At 38.9% G+C, this 22,253-nt stretch overlaps 1 protein-coding gene across 2 annotated transcripts in view; it reads right to left on the bottom strand.

Annotated features, from left to right (window-relative positions):
- Megf9 (multiple EGF like domains 9) overlaps nucleotides 1-22,253 on the bottom strand; it is a 124,901-nt gene that overhangs the window by 11,315 nt on the left and 91,333 nt on the right. For both annotated transcript variants that reach the window (XM_055607539.1, XM_055607540.1), the window contains exons 3-4: nucleotides 16,135-16,274; nucleotides 2,199-2,342 (exon numbers count right to left, since the gene is read on the bottom strand). In XM_055607539.1, the coding sequence (XP_055463514.1) occupies nucleotides 2,199-2,342; nucleotides 16,135-16,274 (284 nt within the window). The remainder of the gene's footprint in view (nucleotides 1-2,198; nucleotides 2,343-16,134; nucleotides 16,275-22,253) is intronic.

Below are 22,253 nucleotides of genomic sequence, written 5' to 3'. Positions count from 1 at the left end.
TAAAAAGAAGAACACACCAGTTCCTATTACTAGGAATAACAACTGACTTCCCAGATGCTGTCAAATGAACCCAATTCTTGGTATTCACATGTTTATACTTGATAGAATAGACATGAGTAAGTTAATGGAGTACTGCAAACATCTCGGCTTTAGATACTAGATGATAGAACACATTGCAGCTTCCATCTTGCCCTGTTTTGGGTCATTCACTTGTAGAGGAAGCCAGCTGCTATGCTGTAAGGATATTAAGTGGCTTACTAAGGAAGTCCACATTGTGGCAAACAGAATCTTTTGTCCCTAGCAAGCCATATAACTTAGTCATATTGAAAGCAGATTCTACAGTCCCAATTAAGCCTTCAGACTTCTGACGACAGTCCTAACATTTTGACTACATTCTCATGAGAAATCCTAAGCCAACATAAACAATTCAGGAAAATTAAACTGAATGCCTCTGAAATTAAACAAGCAAGCAAACAAAAAAAATTAGTTTTAAAAAGGACATGAAGCAAGTAAAAAAAAAACTGGGTCATGGGATAAGAGAAAATACATACAAATTATTGTTTTATAAAACCCTTTTTACTTAAATATTTTACAATGCTAGAGATCAAACCTACGATATCCTACCTACTAGGCAAGAACTTTCTCATAGAGGACTACACTAATTTTTTTTTTTTACAAATCATACATCTGATAAGTGATTTGTACATATAACTATATCAATACAATGATAAAAATAAATACTACAGTTTTAAGATGAACAAAAACCTCAAATAGGTATTTTCTCCAAAGAAATACAAAACTAGTCATTGAATATATAATTAGCCATCAGAGACAGACAAATTAAAACCACAATGGAATACCATTTCACATCTGTTAGGATGAATATCAGTAGAAAAAAAAATAAAGGTAGATAATAAGTGTTGTTGAATCTTTAGACAATTTAGAATCTTCATATATTCTTGGCAAAAGTAATAATGCAGGGACCGTAACACAGCTTGATCAGTAAAGTACTTGCTGTTCAAGCATGAGGACCTAAGTTTTGATCCTCAGAAACCATGTGGAACACAATGGCATGGTGTTACACATATCTTTTTTGGAAAGGTAGATGCAGGTATATTCCTGGAGTAGTTAGCCAGCTTACCCAAATTAGTGAGTTTCAGGTTTACTGAGAAATCTTGTCTCAAAAACAAAACAAGACAATACAAAGATTGAGACTGGAGAAAAGGCTCAGAGGTGAAGAGCAGAAATGGTTCTTATAGAGTTCAGTTCCCAGCATTCATGTTGGATAGCTCACAATGGCCTGTAACTCAAGCTTTGGGGACTCAGAGGATTGGATGCCCTTTTCTGGCCTCCACAGGTACTGCACTCACATGGACATAATATTTTACGCGCACACACACACACAAATAAAAAAAAATTAAATCTTAAAAAAATTGGTTGGAGGGTTACTGAAAACACATGATGTACATCCGTGCTTTTCATATGCAACATGCCTGTGCCCACACAAACTCATACACAATACATGTATACCACCCTCACAAAATGATAACATAAAATGGTGTTCTAATTTTGGGAAACCATCTGATACTTCCTCACAGAGCTAAACAGAGTTGATATATGACATAGCAATTCCACCTCTAGTTATATACCATGAAGAAATTAAAATACTTTCACATACAAACACTGGGAGTGGGGGAAGGAATGCAGCTCAGGGGCAGAGTGCTTGGCTAGTACAAACAAATGAGTTCCTGGGATCAGTCTTCAGTAGTGGGGAAAACATACAACAACCGCTGACTTGAGGGTGTACTGGCAACATTTATATGCACAAAAACATGAACAGAATTGTACATATTTGCAATACTTGTAGTAGATAACTTTTACATTTCCACCAATTCAGGAAAGAATAAGTAAAATGTGGCACCTATATAAACCTATAGCAAAAATATACATTACTGATACATGTTACAATACAGATGAACTTTGAAAATATGCTACATGAAATAATCCAGATACATGTATACTGTTAGCTGCTAATACATAGGATTTATTTTATATATTTATTAGAATTTGATTATAAATTCATAGAAGGGAAAACTGTTGTGAATTTTATAACTTCCTTTCACCTACGTTATCCAGAAATTAATTCATCAATGTAGTTTATTTCACAGAAGGAATTAATACCTAGAGAAAGGCCTTACCTATGGTGCAATTGCCTGTAGAAGTCACTGCTGAACAAGGGCAGCGACGACATTCTTTAGTAGCATCGGGACTCTGATAAAATCCTTCTTTGCATTCTTCACAGTGATCCCCTTTGCTATTTTCCTGGCAGTTTAAACAAGCACCTAAAATAATCAAATTATTGTTTCAAAGTTAAGGAACTTTCAGAAATCCTGCCTGCAACAGGAAGACCATAAGAATATACAGAAAAAGCAGCAAGAGTACTATTTGGTTTCTATTCTTTTTTATTTCTTTAAAAAGAAAAAGAACAATTCAAAATGGAGACATGGCTCCATTGTTAAGATAGCTGGGTTTGATTCCCAGCACCTATGTGACCAGCTTCCAACTGTCCTTTACAGCAGTCCAAGGGGATTCTATACCCTCTTCTGACCTCTGGGGGCCAGGCACACATGCATACATGAGGACAAAACACTGATACACATAAAATAAAATAAATAAATTTATTTTAAAAATATTTATTACTTATGTGTATGTGTATATGCCTACATGTATTTCTGTGCAACATGTATGTGAAACTGCCCTTGGAGAACAGAAGAGAGAATTGGAATTCTATGAAAAAGTGGTTGTGAGCTGCCCAATACAGATGTTGGGAACTCAACCTGGGGCCTCTGCAAGAAGAGCAAATGCTTTTAACAGCTGTGCCATCTTTCCAGCCCCTCCTGATTTATTTCTGTACTAGCTATGTATATGAATTCAACGTCTCCTATGAGAAAAAAGCTGGGTATCTGATTATAGTCACAATATGCTTTTATTGGTTGATTGGCTACTTATTAAAAACAGACTAACTTGTGCAAAGAAAAAATAATACATATTAATAGAAGAATAAATAAATTGTGGCACTTTCATAGTTTAGATTTTATAGTCAAATACTGAACTACTTATGTTACAAACATGCATCTTAAAGAAAGCATTGGTTGAAAAGCAAACTGAGGAATGGCACATGTAATGAATATTTATTTTGTAGAATTTCAGAAAGCCATACTTGGGGTTGGAGATATAGCTTGGATGTTAAGAATACTGGATGTTCTTCCAGAGGACCCCAGTTCAATTCCCATCACTTACAATGGCAGTTCACAATCATCTTTAACTCTAGACCCAGATGATCTGGCACCCTCTTCTGCCTCCAAAGGCACTGCATGCATATGATACACACACACACACACACACACACACACACACACACACACACACACAAAACACTCATACACGTAAAATTAAAATGAAGTATCAACTCCAAATAAGGACCACTCATGGAGAGGACCTAGACCCCCTGTTTAAAGGAAGCCCATAGGTTGTTCAGTGTCCAAGTTGGTTCCCTTGTAAGGGGTACAGGGGCTGTCTCTGACATAAACTCAGTGGCTGACTCTTTGATCACCTCCCCCTGGAGGGTGCAGTCTTGACAGGCCACAGAAGATGATGCAGCCAGTCTTGATGATACCTGATAAGCTAGTGTCAGATAGAAGGGGAGGAGGTCCTCCCATACCAGTGGACTAGGGAAAGGGCGTAGGGGGAGAAGGGAGAGGGTGGGTGGAACTGGGAGGAGATGAGGGAGAAGGCTGCAGTGGGGATACTAAGTGAATAAATCATAATAAATAAATTAAATTATAATTTAAAAATGAAGTATCAAAAAGCAACACTAAGCAAATACAAAACCACATAATACATCAAACCAAAAAATAAACACATACATAGTAAAAACTTTAAATATGGACAGAGGCAGCTTAAGAAAATTTATTGTCTCTGTGAACAAATGAAAGAAAATATGAGTAAGGAGAAAACAAAGGTTCGATTTCATTTATAATTTTTCATTCCAAATATGTGTTGTGATGGCTATTCTTGTTTGTCAACTTAAGAACAACTGGAATTAACTAAAACTTAAGGGTCTGGGTACACTTGTGATAGATTTTCTTAATTAAATCATTTGAAGTGGAAGAACCACCTTTAATCTGAACTATATATTCTGGTGGCAAACTATATAAAGGACACGAAATAAAGAACTTTTTGCTCTTGGCTTTCTTGCACTCACTTTAGCTGGTAGGTCTATTTCTTCACTGGTGTTAGAGCCTACTTCTTCAGGGTTCTTGTGTACAGTGAAGACCAGCTGACACATCCAGTCTACAGACTGAGCAACTACTACATGCTTGGACTTTCCATTAGTTGATAGCCACTGTTGGACTGGCTAGACTACAGTGTGTACGCCACTCTAAAAAATCTCATATATATATATGTGTGTGTGTGTGTGTGTGTGTGTGTGTGTGTGTGTATACATATACATATATATGGGATTTTATTATATATTATATATAATATATACATAAAAGTGATCCTGAATGCACATATATATATTCATTCATACATATTCATTTCATCAGTTCTTTTTGTCTAGAAAACCCCAACTAATACAGTATCTATACATATATGGATAAATATTAAGCAAAATGCTGGCAAAATATTAGTATTTATTAATTTTAGATGTGGATATATGGGCATGCTGGTTAGTTTTTTGTCAATTGATATAAGCTAGAATCATCTTGAAGACAGAAACCCCAGTTGAGAAAATGCCTCCGTTGGATTGGCTGTGTGGTGGTTTGAATGAAAATGGACTCCATAGGTCCTGATGTTTGAATACTTGGTCTCCAGTTTATAAAACTGCTTGGGAAGGAGTAAAAGGCATCGCCTTGTTGGAGGAGGTGTGTCACTAGGTGGTGGGCTTTCAGCTTTTAAAAGACTCCAGCTATTCCTAGTGTACCCTCTCTGCCTGCTGCTTGAGGACTGGACTGAGATGTAAACTCTCAGATGCTGCTCTAGACAACAAGCTTGCTGTTTGCTGTTATATTGCCCCAAATCATGATGGACTCAAACTCTCTGAAACCATAAGGTCAGTCAAAACATTTTCTTCTATAAATTACCTTACTCAAGTTTATATGGCATTTTCTTGTAATGAGAGAGGGCCCAGATCACTGTGGAGGTACCAACCCTAGGAAAGTAATCTTGAGTTGTATAAGAAAGCAGGCTGAAGGGTAATGGAGGAGTGGATAAGGACAGAGAATGTGGGGGGAAGGAACTGAAAGGAGAAGAGAGTGGAAATTGTCATCAAGATGTAACACGTGATAATTAATTTAAAAGAAAAGAAAAAATATGCAAGAGCAAAAACAAAACCAACCAAACAAATAAACAACAACAACAACAAAACCCTAACAGCCAACAATAACAAAAGAAAGCAGGCTGAGTAAGTCACGAGGAACAAACCAGTTAAGCAGTGTTCCTCCACAGCCTCTGCTTTAGTTCCTGCCCCCAGGTTTTCTACCTTGAATTCCTGTTCTAACGTCCCTCAGTGAGATGTGAAAAATGAAATAAAGCATTTCTTCTCCAAGTTGCTTTTGATCATGATGTTCATCACAGCAATAGAGAACAAATTAGGACAATGAACTTTTGTTACACTTTTCTCCACAAGTTTTGACATTGCAAAGTGGAAAGTCAAAAAGTGATTAATAGAAAAGTGAGAAAGAGGCAGAGTCATGCGTTTTGGGACAGCACTCCTTTGGCACTCCGTGCTGAAGGATCTTTGAGAGAGATTAAGCAGCACCACATCTACAAACAGACTGAGATGGTGTAGTGTAAATCAGACTTAGAACTACTGCTACATAAGTGGGTAAATTTTACAACAAACTAAAATCAGCTGATATTAACATTCATTAAGTCTTACTTGATGTAATGCTCTTACTCATGTAATATTTACAAAAATGGATGTGGCAGAAAGGATGGGACTATGAGATAAAATGATATGACAAAAACTGGAGCAAGATTTGCAAGCCAAAACAATGAAAATGATATTAATAATGTGTGCTCTCAATTCCTAAAGGATTACATAAAATCCCCTAAATTCCATGACTTACTGAAAGAGATATTTTCATGCTATCTGGATACTTAACTTTGATTTTAACTGAATTTTCTTGCAAATATCATCTTTTAAAGTCATATAAGATATATTTACTTATGAATATAGCTCAAACTGGCCTCAAATTTACTATTTACCTAAATTTGGCTTTGAATACCTGATACTCTTGGCTCCATCTCCAAATTCTGGGATTATAGGCAGGTGCTAACACGCCGGGTTAAATCATGTAATGTTTACAGATATTAGTGAAAGTAATAAGGCACTTTTCGTATGTGTAACAAAATAAGATGTACTCATATGGTGATAAAAACACTTTGAAACTGCTTTCCTTCTAAATCTTATTCCTGACACCTCTGTAGCTATCAACTCTACAACAATAAAAGTTTGCTTTAAAAAAAGTTTGCTTAAAAAATCTCAGACAATTGTGGATATGGTTTTAAAACAAAATCTATTTAAATTTTAGTTTTTAATTATTGTTGTTTCAGGTCACAGAAAGAAGTCTTAATTCTACTCTAGGAGTAATGATAGGCTACTACAGGGCTTCATCACAGAGAATGTCATAATTATGTTTTATAATTGTAAAAGTTCTTACATGGAACCTGGACTATAGTATGAATAGGAACCTAGGGAGAAGGCAACAGACAGGAAGCAGAAAGATCAGGAAGGAAAGGCCAACTACTTCAAATAGGCAGTAATGCCTGGTTAAGGATGCAAAATCAGTGATTGGATCAAGGCATATCTGAAGATGACAGAACTTGCTAGTTGACTATATATTTGTGGTAAGAAAGGGAGGGAAATCACATATGACTTCAAGGTTTAGGAACTGAGCAAAGAAATAAGTAGCAGTTACTAAACTGAAGAACACCCTAGATGAAGAACAGACACCTATTAGTGGGAAATGGGCATTTTGGATATTGGGATTTTAATGTCAATAAAAACATTCAAATGAAGTAGCTTGTGGGATGTTTGAGCATGGAGATCTAGGGAGAAATGTAAGCCTGACAATAAGCACATATATCAATGTCATTTAAATGGAATCTGGGGCCTGCGTATGATCCCTCAGAAAGTACAAATGGAGGGGACAAATGTGCTAAGCTCCAAGCTCTGAGGCAGCAGTATAGAGCTGACTGAAGATGATGGAACACAGTGAAGAACAAGAAAATGTATCCACACAGGAAGCCAGGAAAGTGTGGCATTTCGAAGCAACATGGTTACTGAGCAGTTAAGGCAGTCAGTGAGTCAGGCTGCAGGAGTCTCACTTGCATGGGAGACTACCAAGACACAAAGGGGCCATGAATTCTTAAAACGAAGTCTGCTATTTAAAAACAAAGTTTGCAGTTAAAAAAATAATTGACCCTCTTACACTTTCATTTAAAAATGCACTCAATAAAGAAAATCTGGAAAACAAGTAAAAGGACAAGATAAATGCTTCGAACAATCATTAACATTTGGGACACCCTCTGTGAAATCTTTCCTTGCTTATACAGATTTGGATTTTGCCATTGAAACAGTCGAATTATATAATACTTTTCATTTTATACCTGTGTCTAGCTATATCTCATTCATGAAAACACTGTATGGAAAACATTCTAATAGATATCATTTCCAGACTGATTATTCTGATCAGGGCTCTATAGAGAAGCAGAAATGTCCTTAGTTTTACAGCAAATTACTAGGGGACTACTGTTATCCCAAGTTTACAGATACAGCAACACATTAAATAACTTGCCCATGAAATGGTCAAAATTTATTTTCTGTGGTTCTAACCATATATTAACAGTATTAATTGCCAATTGTTATAAATTGGGGTGTCTAATTTTTTAGGATAATAAGTACCATTCTGGTGAGTGTTTTTTTTTTAACATAAAGCTTTTTATGAATTTAGAATTATTTTCTCAGAAGGTTCTTGAAAAAGAATTGCTGGGTCAATTATTTTGAGATCCTTTTTATATCCATTGTCTAATTTTTCTTATGATGTTTTCCCCAATATATTTTACTACAAAAAGAGGACTTTGAAACTAAAATCTAAAACAGAAATCCCAGAAATAGTGGGGAGAATAACTGTGTCAATGACAAAGTGGCCACCAGAGGGCAACTGCATCACAGAACTCTTGAAAACTCATCTGTGATAAAAATGATACATGAACTGGCTGTTTAAGTCATTTGCTCACTCCTTCACATTGGATTCCACCTTATTATACTTTTCATATGGTAAACCATTTTACTTCTTTTAGAATCCAGATTAATTCAAAGGATTTATTTTGCTTTCTCTCTAGAGTATGTGTAGGTCAATGTGACAGCTGCTTTCTGCTATAAAGAAGAATCATGTGCTGTAAAAGACCCAGGGAATAACCTATGATTCAGCACAATGAAACATTCTTCTTGTTATCCAATGTTGAGCTTCACTCCTTTTTCACGTTTTACCATTAGTTTGTTCATTTACCCAACAAAGATTCAGTGAGTGCTCACTATGTGCCATTATCTGTGCTAAAATTATATAAACAATAGAGATGATGCTGATGCTCTTCCTGCCATGACAGAACTTACTGTGTAGTGAGTGTGCACAGGAGAGTAATGGTCACAAGTAAACATGTAAACATCAACTGTGACAAGTGCTCTGAAAATTGCAAGTGCATGTGACAATGTATGGCAAAAGATTTTGCATTTGGTGAGAAGCAATGGGAAATGCTAATGAAGTCACAGTTTGTTGAGGACCTAAAAGAAGACTATGACTTAATAAGGCAAAGGGTTCCTTAGTGTAGATAGAGGTGAGTAGGAAAGGCTATTCTTGGCAGGGTAAATAACATGTATGATAAACTTGGGACAGGGGAGAAAAAAAGCTGAGTTCACACATGTAATAGTAAAGAGAAAGAACATTAGATAAGTAGGTATAGCCAAATGATACTGGAAAGAACATAACACAATATATTCCAAACAGATTTCTCTACACATACTCTCTGGAGAGTAGAAAATTAACATAAAGAATAATCCTCCAGAACAGATTCTTCTGGGGATCCATTCAGTTTAGATTTATTCTGATGCTATGTTCTCATAAAAACTCTTGTACTTATCAAAATCATATGTTCTGAATTTTTTTCCTGTTGGTGTTAAAAAAAAACTTTCCAGAAGCCTTTTGCCAGAAGACACGGAGGAAGACTGATATGATTGTGGACCTAGAAGGATAGCCAGCCACATGGCTGTGTGAGGAAAGGTGGACAGGTTAACTTAGACCTCTTCTCTCCCCAGTTACCAGGACTGGTAACCAGGGGGAAAGAACAGCACTCCTGTTGGAATCTGTAAACAGGCATTTCTATTGCCAGCCCTAAGGGACCTGATGAACCAGATGTTGGGCATCTGTGAGGCCACCAATGGACCACCTGAAACCACCTGCACATTCTCTGGGTCACCTTATAAGAGAACCCAAAGCCCCTTCTCTCTCTCTCTCTCTTTCTCTCTCTCTCTCTCTCTTTCATTCCTGACCTGCCCAGGGATGGTCTCTGTGGCCCCTTACCCCTTCCCTTAATAAAACTCCCACCCACGTGGAACCAGTCATGTGGCGTGATTTGTTGAACTCGCTGTGTAACTCTGTTGCACAATCTTAACATTGGTGCATTAAAACGACAATGATGTGCACAGCAGATTTTATATGAAAGAGTTTATTAGATGGAGATGAAGAGACAGAGAGGAGAGAGTGAGACATGATAGGGGGAAGAGAGGGGACACTCCAACAAAGAAAGGGAAGAGGGCAAGAGCTGAGAGAGACAAAGTGGCAGGTTGGTCCTTTTAAGGATCAATGCTACCTTGCCAGCTACACATGATGACATCATAGGTTGCTAGGCAACCCAGAAGCAGGCTGCCAAAGTACTAACAGCTCTAAGCACCATTTTCTGTGCCCACTCTATTTCCTAGGACCAGCAAATACCAGAGAACAAGAGGTAAGGGACCTCCCCCGCCTCCTGGCTGCTAGAGTCCACCTGTAGAGGGCTGTCTGCCTCAGGCTATCTGGCCCAATCCTCCTCTCCCCTCCCCACCTCCCATTTCCCAAGAACAGTAATCACTAGGGAATAGCAGCATGCTCCAAGCACCATCTTCTCGCCCACTCCATTTCCTAGGCCAAATCTCCACCTGCATTCTTGGAGATCAGCAACCAATGGGGAACAGCAGCCTTTATGACCAACACCCATCAGAGACTACAGCATCTAGCATGACCCATATCCTAGTCCGCAACCACACCTGCAATCCCAGAGACTGACAGCTATCAGAGACTACCAGTTCTCCCTGTACCCCTGAAGATCCGCTATCACCCAGGAAAGCCAGAGGACTATCTGGGACCACCATCTAATCCTACAATCCTTAGAGGCCAACTACCATCAGACTCCACCAGTTTTGCTAACATCAGAGATAACCAAATGATAGAGGCCAGCATAAGAACACAAGCAACAAAAACCAGGGCCATATGACACCACCAGAAACCAACTATCCTACCACAGCAAGCCCTGGAGATACTACCACACCTGAAACTCAAGAAAGTGATCTTAAATTTGAGGTTATAAAAATGATAGAGGCCTAGAAAAAAGAAAATAACTCTCTCAAGAAAATACAGGAAAATACAATAAAACAGGTGAAGCAACTGAATAAACCCCTTAAAGAAATACAGAAAAGCGGGCATGGTGGTACATGCCTGTAATCCTGAATTAAAAAAAACAAAAAAACCAAGAAAAAAAAAAAGAAAGAAAAAAAGAAAACAAATACAGAAAAATACAACCAAATGGGAGAAAAAGGAAAGAAATAAAATTGTTCAAGACCTAAAAATGGAAAGAGAAGCAATAAAGAAAACACAATCTGAGGCAATCCTGGAGTTGGAAAGCCTAGGGAAGAGAACAGGAACTACAGACAATAACATTACCAACCAAATACAAGAGACGGAAGAAATAATCTCAGGTGTAGAAGATACAATTTAAGAAACCGATACATCAAAGAAAATGTTAAAATCTAAAAAGTTCCTGACACAAAACATCTAAAAAATCTGGGACACTATAAGAAGACCAAACCTAAGAATAATAGTAATAGAAAAAGGAGAAGACTCCCAGCTTCAAGGACCAGAAAACATTTTCAGCAAAATCATAGACGAAAACTTCCTCAACCTAAAGAAAGACATGCCTATAAACATACAAAAAGCTTATAGAACACCAAATAGATTGGACCAGAAAGGAAAATCCTCCCAACATATAATAATCAAAACACTAAATGTACAGAACAATGAAAGAATACTAAAAGCTACAAGGAAAAAAGGCCAAGTAACATAATGGCAGATATGTCAGAATTACACCTGACTTCACAACAGAGACTATGAAAGCTAGAAGGGACTGTACAGATGTCATGCAGACACTAAGAGAGCACAGACGTCAACCCAGACTACTATAACCAGTAAAACTTATATTCATCATAGAGGGAGAAAACAAGATATTCCATGACAAAAACAAATGTAAACAATGCCTAACCACAAATACAGCTCTACAGAAGATACTAGAAGGAAAACTCCAACCCAAGGAGGGTAATTATACCCAGGAAAATATAGGAAATAACCCCACATCAATAAAACCAAAACAAAGATTGATCTCTCCCTCTCCTTCTCCCCCAACCTCTCTCTCACCACCAACATCAAAATAAGAGAAATTAATAACCACTGGTCATTAATATCCCTCAACATCAATGGTGTCAACTCCCCAATAAAAGACACAGGCTAACAGAAAGGATTTAAAACCATCATCTGCTACATACAAGAAACATACCTCAGTAATAAAGATAGACCTCAGAGCAAAGGGCTGGAAAAAGGTTTAAAAAAAAAAACGTACACAAAAGGCAACCTGGGGTAGCCATTCTGGTATCTAATATTAATTTCAACAAAAATTAATCAAAAGATGTGGGGAAGGACAAGGACACTTTATTCTCATCAAAGGAAAAATATAACAATATGATGTCTCAATTCTGAAAATCTATGTACCAAACACAAGGGCAACCACATTTGTAAAAGAAACATAACTAAAGTTTAAATCATACATTGAACCCCATACATTAACACTGGGAGACTTCAACACACCAATGTCACCAAAGAACAGATCATCAAGGCAAAAACTAAACAGAGAAATAATCAAACTAATAGATGTCATGAATCAAATGGACCTAACAGTTATCTACAGAACATTTCACCCAAACACAAAAGAATATATATTCTTCTCAACATCTCATGGAAACCTTGTACCACCACTTTGGAAATCAACCTGGTGCTTTCTCAGGAAACTGGAAATAGTTCTACCCTCAAGACCCAGCTATACCACTCCTGGGCATATACCCAAAAGCTGCTGCACCATACAACAAGTACACTTGCTCAATTATCTTCATAGCAGCTTTATTCATAATAGCCAGAAACTGGAAAAACCCAGATGTCCCTCAACTGAAGAATGGATAAAGAAACTGTGATAAATCTACACAATGGAATATTATTATTCAGCTGCTAAAAACAAGGGCATCTTGAAATTCACAGGCAAATGATGGCTCTGGAAAAGATCCATGAGTGAGACAACACAGACCCAGAAAGTCAAGCATGGAATAACTTATAAGTAATAACTTATAAGTTGATATTAACCATATAATACAGGATAACCATACTACAATCCACAGACCTAAAGAAGCTAAGTAACAAGGAGCACTCTAGAAAGGATGCTTAAATCTCATTTAGAAGTACAAACTGAATGGACAACAGAAGTAGATGAAGAGAGGGAACCTACCATAGATGTCCCCTAAAAAACTCTCCCCACCAGTAGATCAAAGCAGATGCTGATCTCACAGCCAAACCTTGGGCAGAGCAGAGAGATTTGTGGAAGAGTTGGGGGACAGAGGGACTCAGAGGGGGCAGGAACTCCACAGAAGACCAAGAGAGCCAACAAATATGGGCCCAGAGGGTCTTGCAGAGACTGATGCACCAACCAAGAACCATACATGGAGAGGACCTAGGATCCCTGCTCAGATATGCAGAAAGTCTCCATGTGGGTTCCTTAGTAAGGGGAGCAGGGGCTGTCTCTAAATAAGCTCTGTTGCCTTCCCCTTGATCACTTCCCCTGGCAAGGGCAGCCTTGCATCAGAATGCAGCCAGTCCTGATGATACTAGATAGGCTGGGGTCAATTAGTAGAGGAGAAGGGCTCTCCTTTCTAAGGAGGGGAGGATTGGGGAAAAGAGGGAGGGAGGGAAAAGAGGGAGGGAGGATGGGCCCAGGATGAGAAGAGGGAAAAGTCTACAATTAGGAAGTATAGTGAATAAATTAAAAAAATATATATTAAAAAAACTTTCCAGGAAGTTCCTCCAATCTTACATTTAGGGAATTTGTTTTTTTGTTTTTTTGTTTTTTTTTTTTTTTACATTTAGGGAATTTGAAGATCATGTGTTTAATTTGTGACAATTTGACTAGGTTTCCTTAGGTGTAGTTTACTCTGTTGTTACTCTGTTGTTTGGCGTTTGCTTGGCTTTCTGATATGTAGGTTGATTTTTTTTTTTAAATTAATCATTTAGAAAATTCTTGGCTATAACTTCCTGGGCCTCCCTTACATTACATTAAACCATGGCTGTGTCCTACTCATCTCCCTGCCTTTTCTGCCACTAAATTTTATCAAAATGCTTCAGTATGAACAGTTTTTAATTGTATTTTTGGTTCTAGGTTGTTTCTGTTAATGAGTGTGTATGGATTTGCAGCTTCATATCCATGCAATTACATATGTATTTGTAATCTCAAGTGTCATCCTCAGGAATGCTGTCCACTTCAAAAGGAGTTTCTCAATGACCTAGAGTTTACTTATTAGGGTAGACTGGATGATCAACGAATCCCAGGGATCCTGTTTCCCCGACACTGGGATTACAAGTGCATGCCACTGGGGCTGGAGAGATAGATGGCATGGTGTTTAAAAATACTGGCTGCTCTTCGAGAGGATTCACATTCAGTTTCTAGTACCTACATGGCAATGGCTCACAAATGTTTGTAACTCTAATTACAGGGGATCAGATGACCTCTTCTGGCCACCACAGACAATGCATCCCTGTAGTTTACAGACATACACGAAGGGCACCAATACATACAAAACTACGACCAGCATTTTTATGTGGGGATAAAACTCAGGTCCTCATGCTTGCATAGCAAGTACTTTACTAATTGAGCTATCTTCCCAGTCCTCAAGATCTCTCCTCCCCTGTCACCCTCTCCCCACATCTCTGTGTATGCACACCTGTGTACAGTGTTGATTCTCTAGTGAAATTTTATCTCTTCTTACTCATTTTGCCTGCCTTTTCCTCTAATTCCTTAATATAGTAGTTTTATTTATTTTGAAGTTTCAATGCTAACTCAAATAACAATATCACATAGTCCTGTTTCCATTGTTTATATTTTTATTACTGACCATATTTTTCCATTTTTGTAGTCTCTGTTATTTATTGTATGTCACACCTGATATATAAAAGAAACAATGAGAGTCCTATGTTCCTCTAATAGGTAACTATGAGAAAATGATGGCATCGATTCAATCAGGCATTAAAGTGGGTTGCAGACACACTCAATATTCATATCTGTCAATTCACCTCTAGTTCTTCACTATTTTTTGGCATGACCTTTTGGAGTAACTATCTGACAGACATTTATCTCCTCAGCTCTGAAAAACTTTGAGAGATTCAGCACTTGACACTGGGGGTTCAAACATTCAGACCCATTTTATGCATTTTTAGAGTCTAGCAATGTATTAAGAAGAGCTAGTCTCAGTGAATGAGGTTGAGCTTAGTCCTGATGAGACTTATGTGCTAGGGTGGATTGGTGGGGAGGGCTCCCCTTTTGTGAGAAGAAGATAAAAGTATATGGGGGAGGAGGGCGGGAGAAAGTGACCAGGAGAAGAGAAGGGAGGGGTCTATGATCAGGGTGTAAAATGAATATATACATTAAAAATAAACATAAAATAAAATTTGACAAAAAAGAGACAGTTGTATGTCACAACAAGCCTACTTCTCCTTAAAAGGATTTTGTCTCCTCAGCATTAAAATTTTTCTGGCCCAGGCATCTATTTCCTCCACAGTGAGGTTTGGGAAAAATAGCCTTAAGTGTAGGGCCCCTCTAGTTTCCAGCTATCATGCAGGTTCCAATAGCTGTCAAAACTCTTCCTCAAGTACAAATGCTTTTTCTTGGGCCAACCCTTACTCTTTAGCCTGTTCTCTGAATTATCAAACCTCTCCTGGAAAGAAAGCATGTGGTATATGGATACAGACTGATTTAATCGCAGACATCTTGAGCCATAAATTTCATGACTGTGCCTAAGTAACTTTACACCCTTTTCTTAGATAGCTTTTCTGCACAATGCAGATTTTTTAAAAAAAAAGTGATATGGTAAATGGAGCTTTATGACTAGAACCTATATATTGGCACCAGGAATGTGCTTTGCATCTTTCATGTTGTATTCAGATAAACTAGCTACATTCTAGGGTTAATGAGAGTCACCTTTGACTTTAAAACCACATAATTCTCTACCTGTTGATGCAAATTGTGAGGACTGGCCAATCTTCCTACTACCCTTGACCATACTTGTGTAAGTAAGACCACAGTGAATTGCATGCTGTAATTCTGGATTTGTCTGACTCTTCCTAAAGTCATAAGATGCCTCAGTTCTTTCACACAGGATTTTCTAGGTGATCATGGCTTGCTTGGAAGAGTTCTATTGTTTTTCTGCCCAGTCTGACAGTTCACTTTCTGTTGTTCTCTGTACTTCTGTGTCTCTACAATCAAAATGATTCTTGAAATTCATGAAATATTTTAAGTTATTATAAAAGTATGACTTGCCATATGCCTTATTATATCTACTTAAAATAACAAGGCCTTATAATAAACTATTTGAAAAGAATCAATATACAAACACTTCAAGATCAAAGAAATAAAGGGTAATTTTATGATACTATTAAGTAAACTACGTACCTGTAAGAACATCACAACTAACAGACCGGTTGTTGCACTGACAGGGCAAGCATCCTGTCTTACTAAAGCCATAATGTCCATCTTGGCATTGGTCACACATGGAGCCGGTGACACCTACTCTGCATTGGCAATTCCCAGAACTGTAAATAAATGCAAAGACAATGAACAAAAGTAAGTGATTTTGAAAACTTTTTTGTTTAATGCTGCAAAGATTATATTAACACAGGCAACAGTTTCTACTAGATTCTACTTTCAAGAAACATAAAAGGGATTTTTGTTTGCTTTTTTTTTTCTGGAGTCCTAGTCTCATTTGTAACCCAGACTGGCTTCAAGTTCCTAATTCCCTCGTCTTGACCACTTAAACTAGAGAACTTTATGAATAAAATTCAGCTAATAGTATTGATAGTAATACTTTGTGATAATTCCATCCTCTGTGCTTGGAGAGTTTATAATACATGACAAAGGATCCAGGGAAAATAGAAGTTCCCAGTATAAAATCTTTCTTTACTGAACATATATCACTGCTGTATTTCATCCCAGGATTATCCCACAGCTCTACAGATATCTGTTACAATTACAATTTGAAGAAAAGAATCAGCCTTCACCTAGCTCCTGGCTCACAAATACGAAGATTAAGATCTTGCTAGATGAACCAGTTCATACCCATTTCTAGACTAGGTACTTGGTATAATTCTCTATTCTGAGCCTACAATGTATTTAAATCATAGTTCTGGTAAGGTGGAATTCACAGTTAAGTAGGTATGACTAGAATGGGGATGTCTAGTGCATTTCACACTAAATTCTTATTATTTTATTTTTACTTATGTGTCTGTCTGCATGTCTGTGTATATGCACATGTTTGTGGGTACTGACAGAAGCCAGAGAGGATATACTGGATACTCTGGAGCTAAAGTTACAGGAAATTGTGAATTGCCAGACGTGGGTACTAAGAACTGATCTCTAGTCCTCTGTAAGAGCAGCAAGTACTCTTAAATACCAAACCATTTGTCCAGTTCCTACATTAAATTCCATTAAAAAAATTTAGGCTGCTTGCCACCCAAAAAGTAAAAACAGACAAAATTTTTATTTACTATCCTATCAACTTATATTTCTATTCTTTTCTTAGATGGCCATTATAACAATTCTCTCTAATCATTAAAATATAAAATTTCTGTGTTACTTTATTTTAATTTTTTAAATTTTTGTTTTGTTTTGAGATAGGGTCTCTATATATCAGTCATTCTCAAGCTGTGAGCTGAAACCCCTTTAGGGGTTGAATAACCCTTTCTTGGGGGTCAAATATCAGATTACCTTTCATATCAGATATTTATACTACAGTTCATAATAGTAGCAAAATTACAGTTATGAAGCAGCAAAAAAATTATTGGTGGGGTTAACACACCATGAGGTGTGTATTAAAGGGTCACAGCAATGGGAACATTGAGAACCATTGTTCTATGTAGTCCTGTCCTAGACTACAGGACTACATAGTGTCCTGTAGTGTAGTGTCCTCACTATGTAAACCAGGCCAGTCTGAAACGCACAGAGAGCCTCCTAAATGCTGGGATTAAACCCATACCCAGCTCTTTTTTTTTTTTTAATTAGAAACTCCCATTGAATTAATCAGAAACCAAAGGACAAGAACATTCATTGCCATGACCTATACAGAAGAGCCTTCCACCATACACAGTAGATCAATACATTGCTTTGATCCTTTTAAGACAGCCTCCCACCATACACAGGAGGAACAGGGCAAACAATGAACTGAAGGGACAAGAGGAAAATGTGCTGTAGTTGTCACTGACATAAACATCTAGTAGAGAAGGTCCATATCAGTATACAGGTTTGCTTTTCAGTTCTGAGGATTTAAACCCAAGGCATAATATATTCCAGGCAAGCATTCTATCATTGAAATACAGTCCCAGCCCCCAAACAACTGTTTTATAGCAACGTGTCATAGCATTATTCAAATGTACCATCTCTTACTTAATTTTCTTGATGGAATTTAGGTTTCTTCCAATAGCTGACTATTATGAGCTTTGGTGACCCAGTTGGATTTTGTGGTACTCCTATGGCAAGGAGAAGAAAGGGGTTTGAACGGCTTCAGTGGCTCCTGGAGAAATGATGACATAGATTTTAGGAAGACCATAGCTAGTTGGACCAGAAGTATATAAAGTAATGGGTTGGAGAGTTGGCTCAGTGTTTATTGCTCTTGTAGAGGACCCAAGTTCAATTCCCAGCACCTGCACTGTGGCTCACAACCATTCATAATCCCAGTAGTAGGGGATCCAATACCCTATTCTAGGCATATCTGGAGAAAACCACTGCCTGGTATATTCTATCCAGTGCCACATCAAAGAGACTGCAACACAGCACAGAGCACAGTATTTTAGAATGGATGAATACAGTATAACTTTGACAGCTTCCCTATGATGATCCCTCTCAAACACTTTCAATTTCTTTCTCTACCCCATGTTCTTACGATCATCCACATATATCCACTGTGTCATCTACTTCTGTTAGATTTTCCTTAAGTAACTCTTAGTACAGATATTTCTACTGGAAACTTTCCTGAAATAGTCTTTGTTCCTCTTTACCTCTAAAAGTTTTCCTGCTTTCAAGGTGAGCCGAGGAAAGCCAAGGCTACACAGAGAAACCCTGTCTCAAAACAAAACAAAACAAAAAGCTCTTTCCAATGAAACTTTTCTCTAGATGGTCCACAGAGATATATTGGTTTTCCATATTTACATTTTAAACGCAAGTGATTTTTTTTTTAAGGTAGGGTTTCTCTGTGTGGTTCTGGCTGCCCTGGAACTTGCTTTGTAGAACAAGCTATCTTTGAACTTAGAGATGCACCTGCCTCTGTCTCCCAAGTGTAATTTATTCTGTAGTCTTTCAACATGTAAAGCTTTTTCCCCCATTAAATTATAAAATTCCTGAAACAAAGCCTATCATGCTGTTTCCTATTGTCAAGGCCTAGCACAAGTACAGGGACTGTGTTCTACAACAGATGGTTTTGAATGCTGTGCACCTTGCTGAGTGGATTCTCAATTCAAGGATTATATGTAACCAATATGGCAACCTCAAAAAAAATGTAAAAGAGTAAATACCTGGTTTGTTATACATACTTAATAAACACCTGATGAATGTTCAATAAATACACACATACTAAAATTTGGAATTAGGTACTGGGAATTGGAGTAAAAGAAAAAAGTAAATAAAAATAATTACCAGGATTTTCAGAGAAAAAAAAAAAACTAAAAGGGGGCCAAGATGGCAGCACCGGGAGAACACTGTGTCTGAGAAGCGGGACAACACTCTCTGTGCAGCGACCAGGAGACTGAACTCTGGGCCCTAAAACTACAGCGATCCTGTTTCCCAGGTGAAGGGAAGCTCCCACAGCGTGGGAATCGGTCCGGTCCACTCTCGGGCCGCACAGCCAGAACCCTGAAGAGATCCCAGGTAACTCGGACATTGGGTCTCCTGGCTGGAGCCCCAAGCCTGCGTGTCCCAATCACTTTCCCAGGCTGATTGGTGGGCACAAGGGTGCCTGAGACTAGGAGTCCCAGTCGTAAGAAAACCCCACGGGGAAGGAAAGTTGCGAGACTGATCACGGGTCACCCAGTCTTTCCCTGGAAGGTCTCGCTGACCATGGGTACCCACCGCCAGCACAACTGAGCTCCCGACATGCACGGAGAGAAGCTGTGCTCCCAGCTCAAAATCCCTAATCCCTCTTCGGAAGAGGCAGGAGGCGTCCAGCAGAATCTGCCACAGACCACATGGTCTGTACCCCAACCCGAGATCGGGGCTGAGAAAACCCAATCCTTTCGGGCACTCCCCCAAACGCCGCCATAACCTTGCCACAGTGGAGCAGAAGGATAAAGAGGTGCACAGCGGCTTCACAGTGCCGGATTCACAGTGCCGGGACCCCAGTGCTGCCGGCTGCTCCTATCAAACAAACTACAGCTCAGGATCTGGGACTGTGATCATTCAACACATCCTGAGACTCTCCTGGGTCCAGCACAATAAGGTCTAGCACCAAGTCCTATCACCGGCGCCCCCCTCCCCGACCCCTGGCAGAGAAACCCCAGCTCAGGATCGGGACTGAGAAGTCCCAACCACTTCTGGCACTCCCCTGAGAACACCGCCATAAGCTTGCCCTAGTGGAGGGGAAGGACAGAGAGGCAGCCTGCCACAGGACACAGCACACCCTCTCCAGCACACCCAGCGGCCCTAGCAGAGAAACCCAAACTCTGGATCTGAGGACACTCAACCCTACCTGATACTCTCTCCGGATCAGCAAACATAGGTTCTTCCACCAGGCTGCTTTTGGCAGAGAGATCTGGGCCCAGGATCTGGGATTGAGAACACTCAACCTAATTCTTTCCCGCGCTACCCCGGGACCAGTCAATATAACCCCTCCTGGCAGAGGGAAAGGACAGAGAGGCAGCACACAGGAAAGGTGGACACCAAGTCCTGTGGCCACAGTGTCACAGAGCTGACTGTTAGCCTACCTGTGCATTTTCTGCAGCAGGACCAAATCAGAGAGTAGAGAGCAAGGGGAACCCCTGTGCATTCTAACTGGTCCTGCAAGACAGTGAGTGAGCTTTCTAGGGAGAGTTTGCCCCAGACCCAGGGCCTCTCCACAGAAGCAACCAGATGAGATCCCTGCCACCCACACCCCTAGTGTGGGCATCATAGGGATTCCTGGGATAGCGACCCCAACGTTGAAGCCTCTGCCTTGTGGGTCCACCTGTGTAATCCAGGCAAACAATCCCTGGATCTCAGACAGAACTGCATAATAGTGGCCTGCAGGCCACTGCAATAGTCAAAGAATCCGCGCATGCACACTGCGCCTGCTAAAAGTGGATGCGAATAGCGCCAGCGTCACATTCCTTACTTAGGCAAAACTGAAACCACAACGCATACTCCCAAACCAGTGAACCTCTCTCATCTTCCTGAAAAAACAGTCCAAAAACAGAAAGAGAAGATCATAGCCCGAACTACAAACTCGAGGAACAAACAGTGAGGGTTATAAATAACCAGATGGCTAGACGCAGACGTAAGAACACTCCCAACAAAAATCAGGACATAATGACCTCACCAGCAACCCCACAAAACAATGGACACTTCAATTCACTAGATATACAAGAAAACAACCTCAAAACTATGTTTCTCCAGCTATTAGAGGCCCATAAAGATGAAATGAACAAAGCCCTCAGAGAAATAGCCAAAGAAATCGAGACTAACCAAGAGGAAACAAATCCTGCTCTCAGAGAAATGACCACGAAAATTGAGTTACACAAAGAAGAAATGCACAAAGCTCTCAAAGAAATGTCCACGCAAATAAAGAAGAAATAAACAAAGCTCTCATAGAAATACAGACAATTATACCCAAAGAAGTAGAGGCACAATTAGTGATACATAGAGAGGAAACGGACAAAAAAATAGAAGCTGTCATTGAAAAGCAGGAGTCCACATTCAAACAGATGACGAAAATGGTGCAAGACATGAAAACAGAATTAGAATCAATAAAGAAAACACAAATAGAGAAAAACCAGGAGCTGGAGAACATAGAGAAAAGATCGGGAACTACAAAGGTAAGCATCACCAACAGAATACAAGAGATGGAAGAAAGAATCTCAGGAGCCAAAGATACACTTGCGGAAATTGACACGTCTCTCAAAGAAAAAATAAAATCAGAAAAGTTCCAAACACAAAACATCCAAGTAATCAAGGACACCATGAAAAGACAAAAATCTAAGAATAATAAGAGTAGGAGAAAAAGAAGACATCAGGCTCAAAGGACTGGAAAATATTTTCAAGAAAATTATAAAAGAAAACTTTCCAAACTTAAAGGAGATGTCCATAAACATACAAGAGGCCTACAGAACACCAAGTAGACTAGACCAGAAAAGAAATTCTTCACATCACATCATAGTCAAAACACTGAACCTACAAAACAAAGAAAACATTCTAAAAGCAGCAAGGGAAAAAGGCCAAGTAACATATAAGGGTAGAACTATCAGAATCACACCAGATTTCTCAACAGAAACTATGAAAGCCAGAAGGGCCTGGACAGAAATCATACAGTCCTTAAGGGACCACAGATTCCAACC

This window comes from Psammomys obesus, unplaced genomic scaffold, assembly GCF_907164565.1.
Source record: "Psammomys obesus unplaced genomic scaffold, mPsaObe1.curated_primary_1811, whole genome shotgun sequence".
In the NCBI taxonomy this organism is placed as follows: Eukaryota; Metazoa; Chordata; class Mammalia; order Rodentia; family Muridae; genus Psammomys; species Psammomys obesus.
Note: the sequence above shows the minus strand (reverse complement) of the source record. Positions and strands in the feature narration are given on the sequence as shown.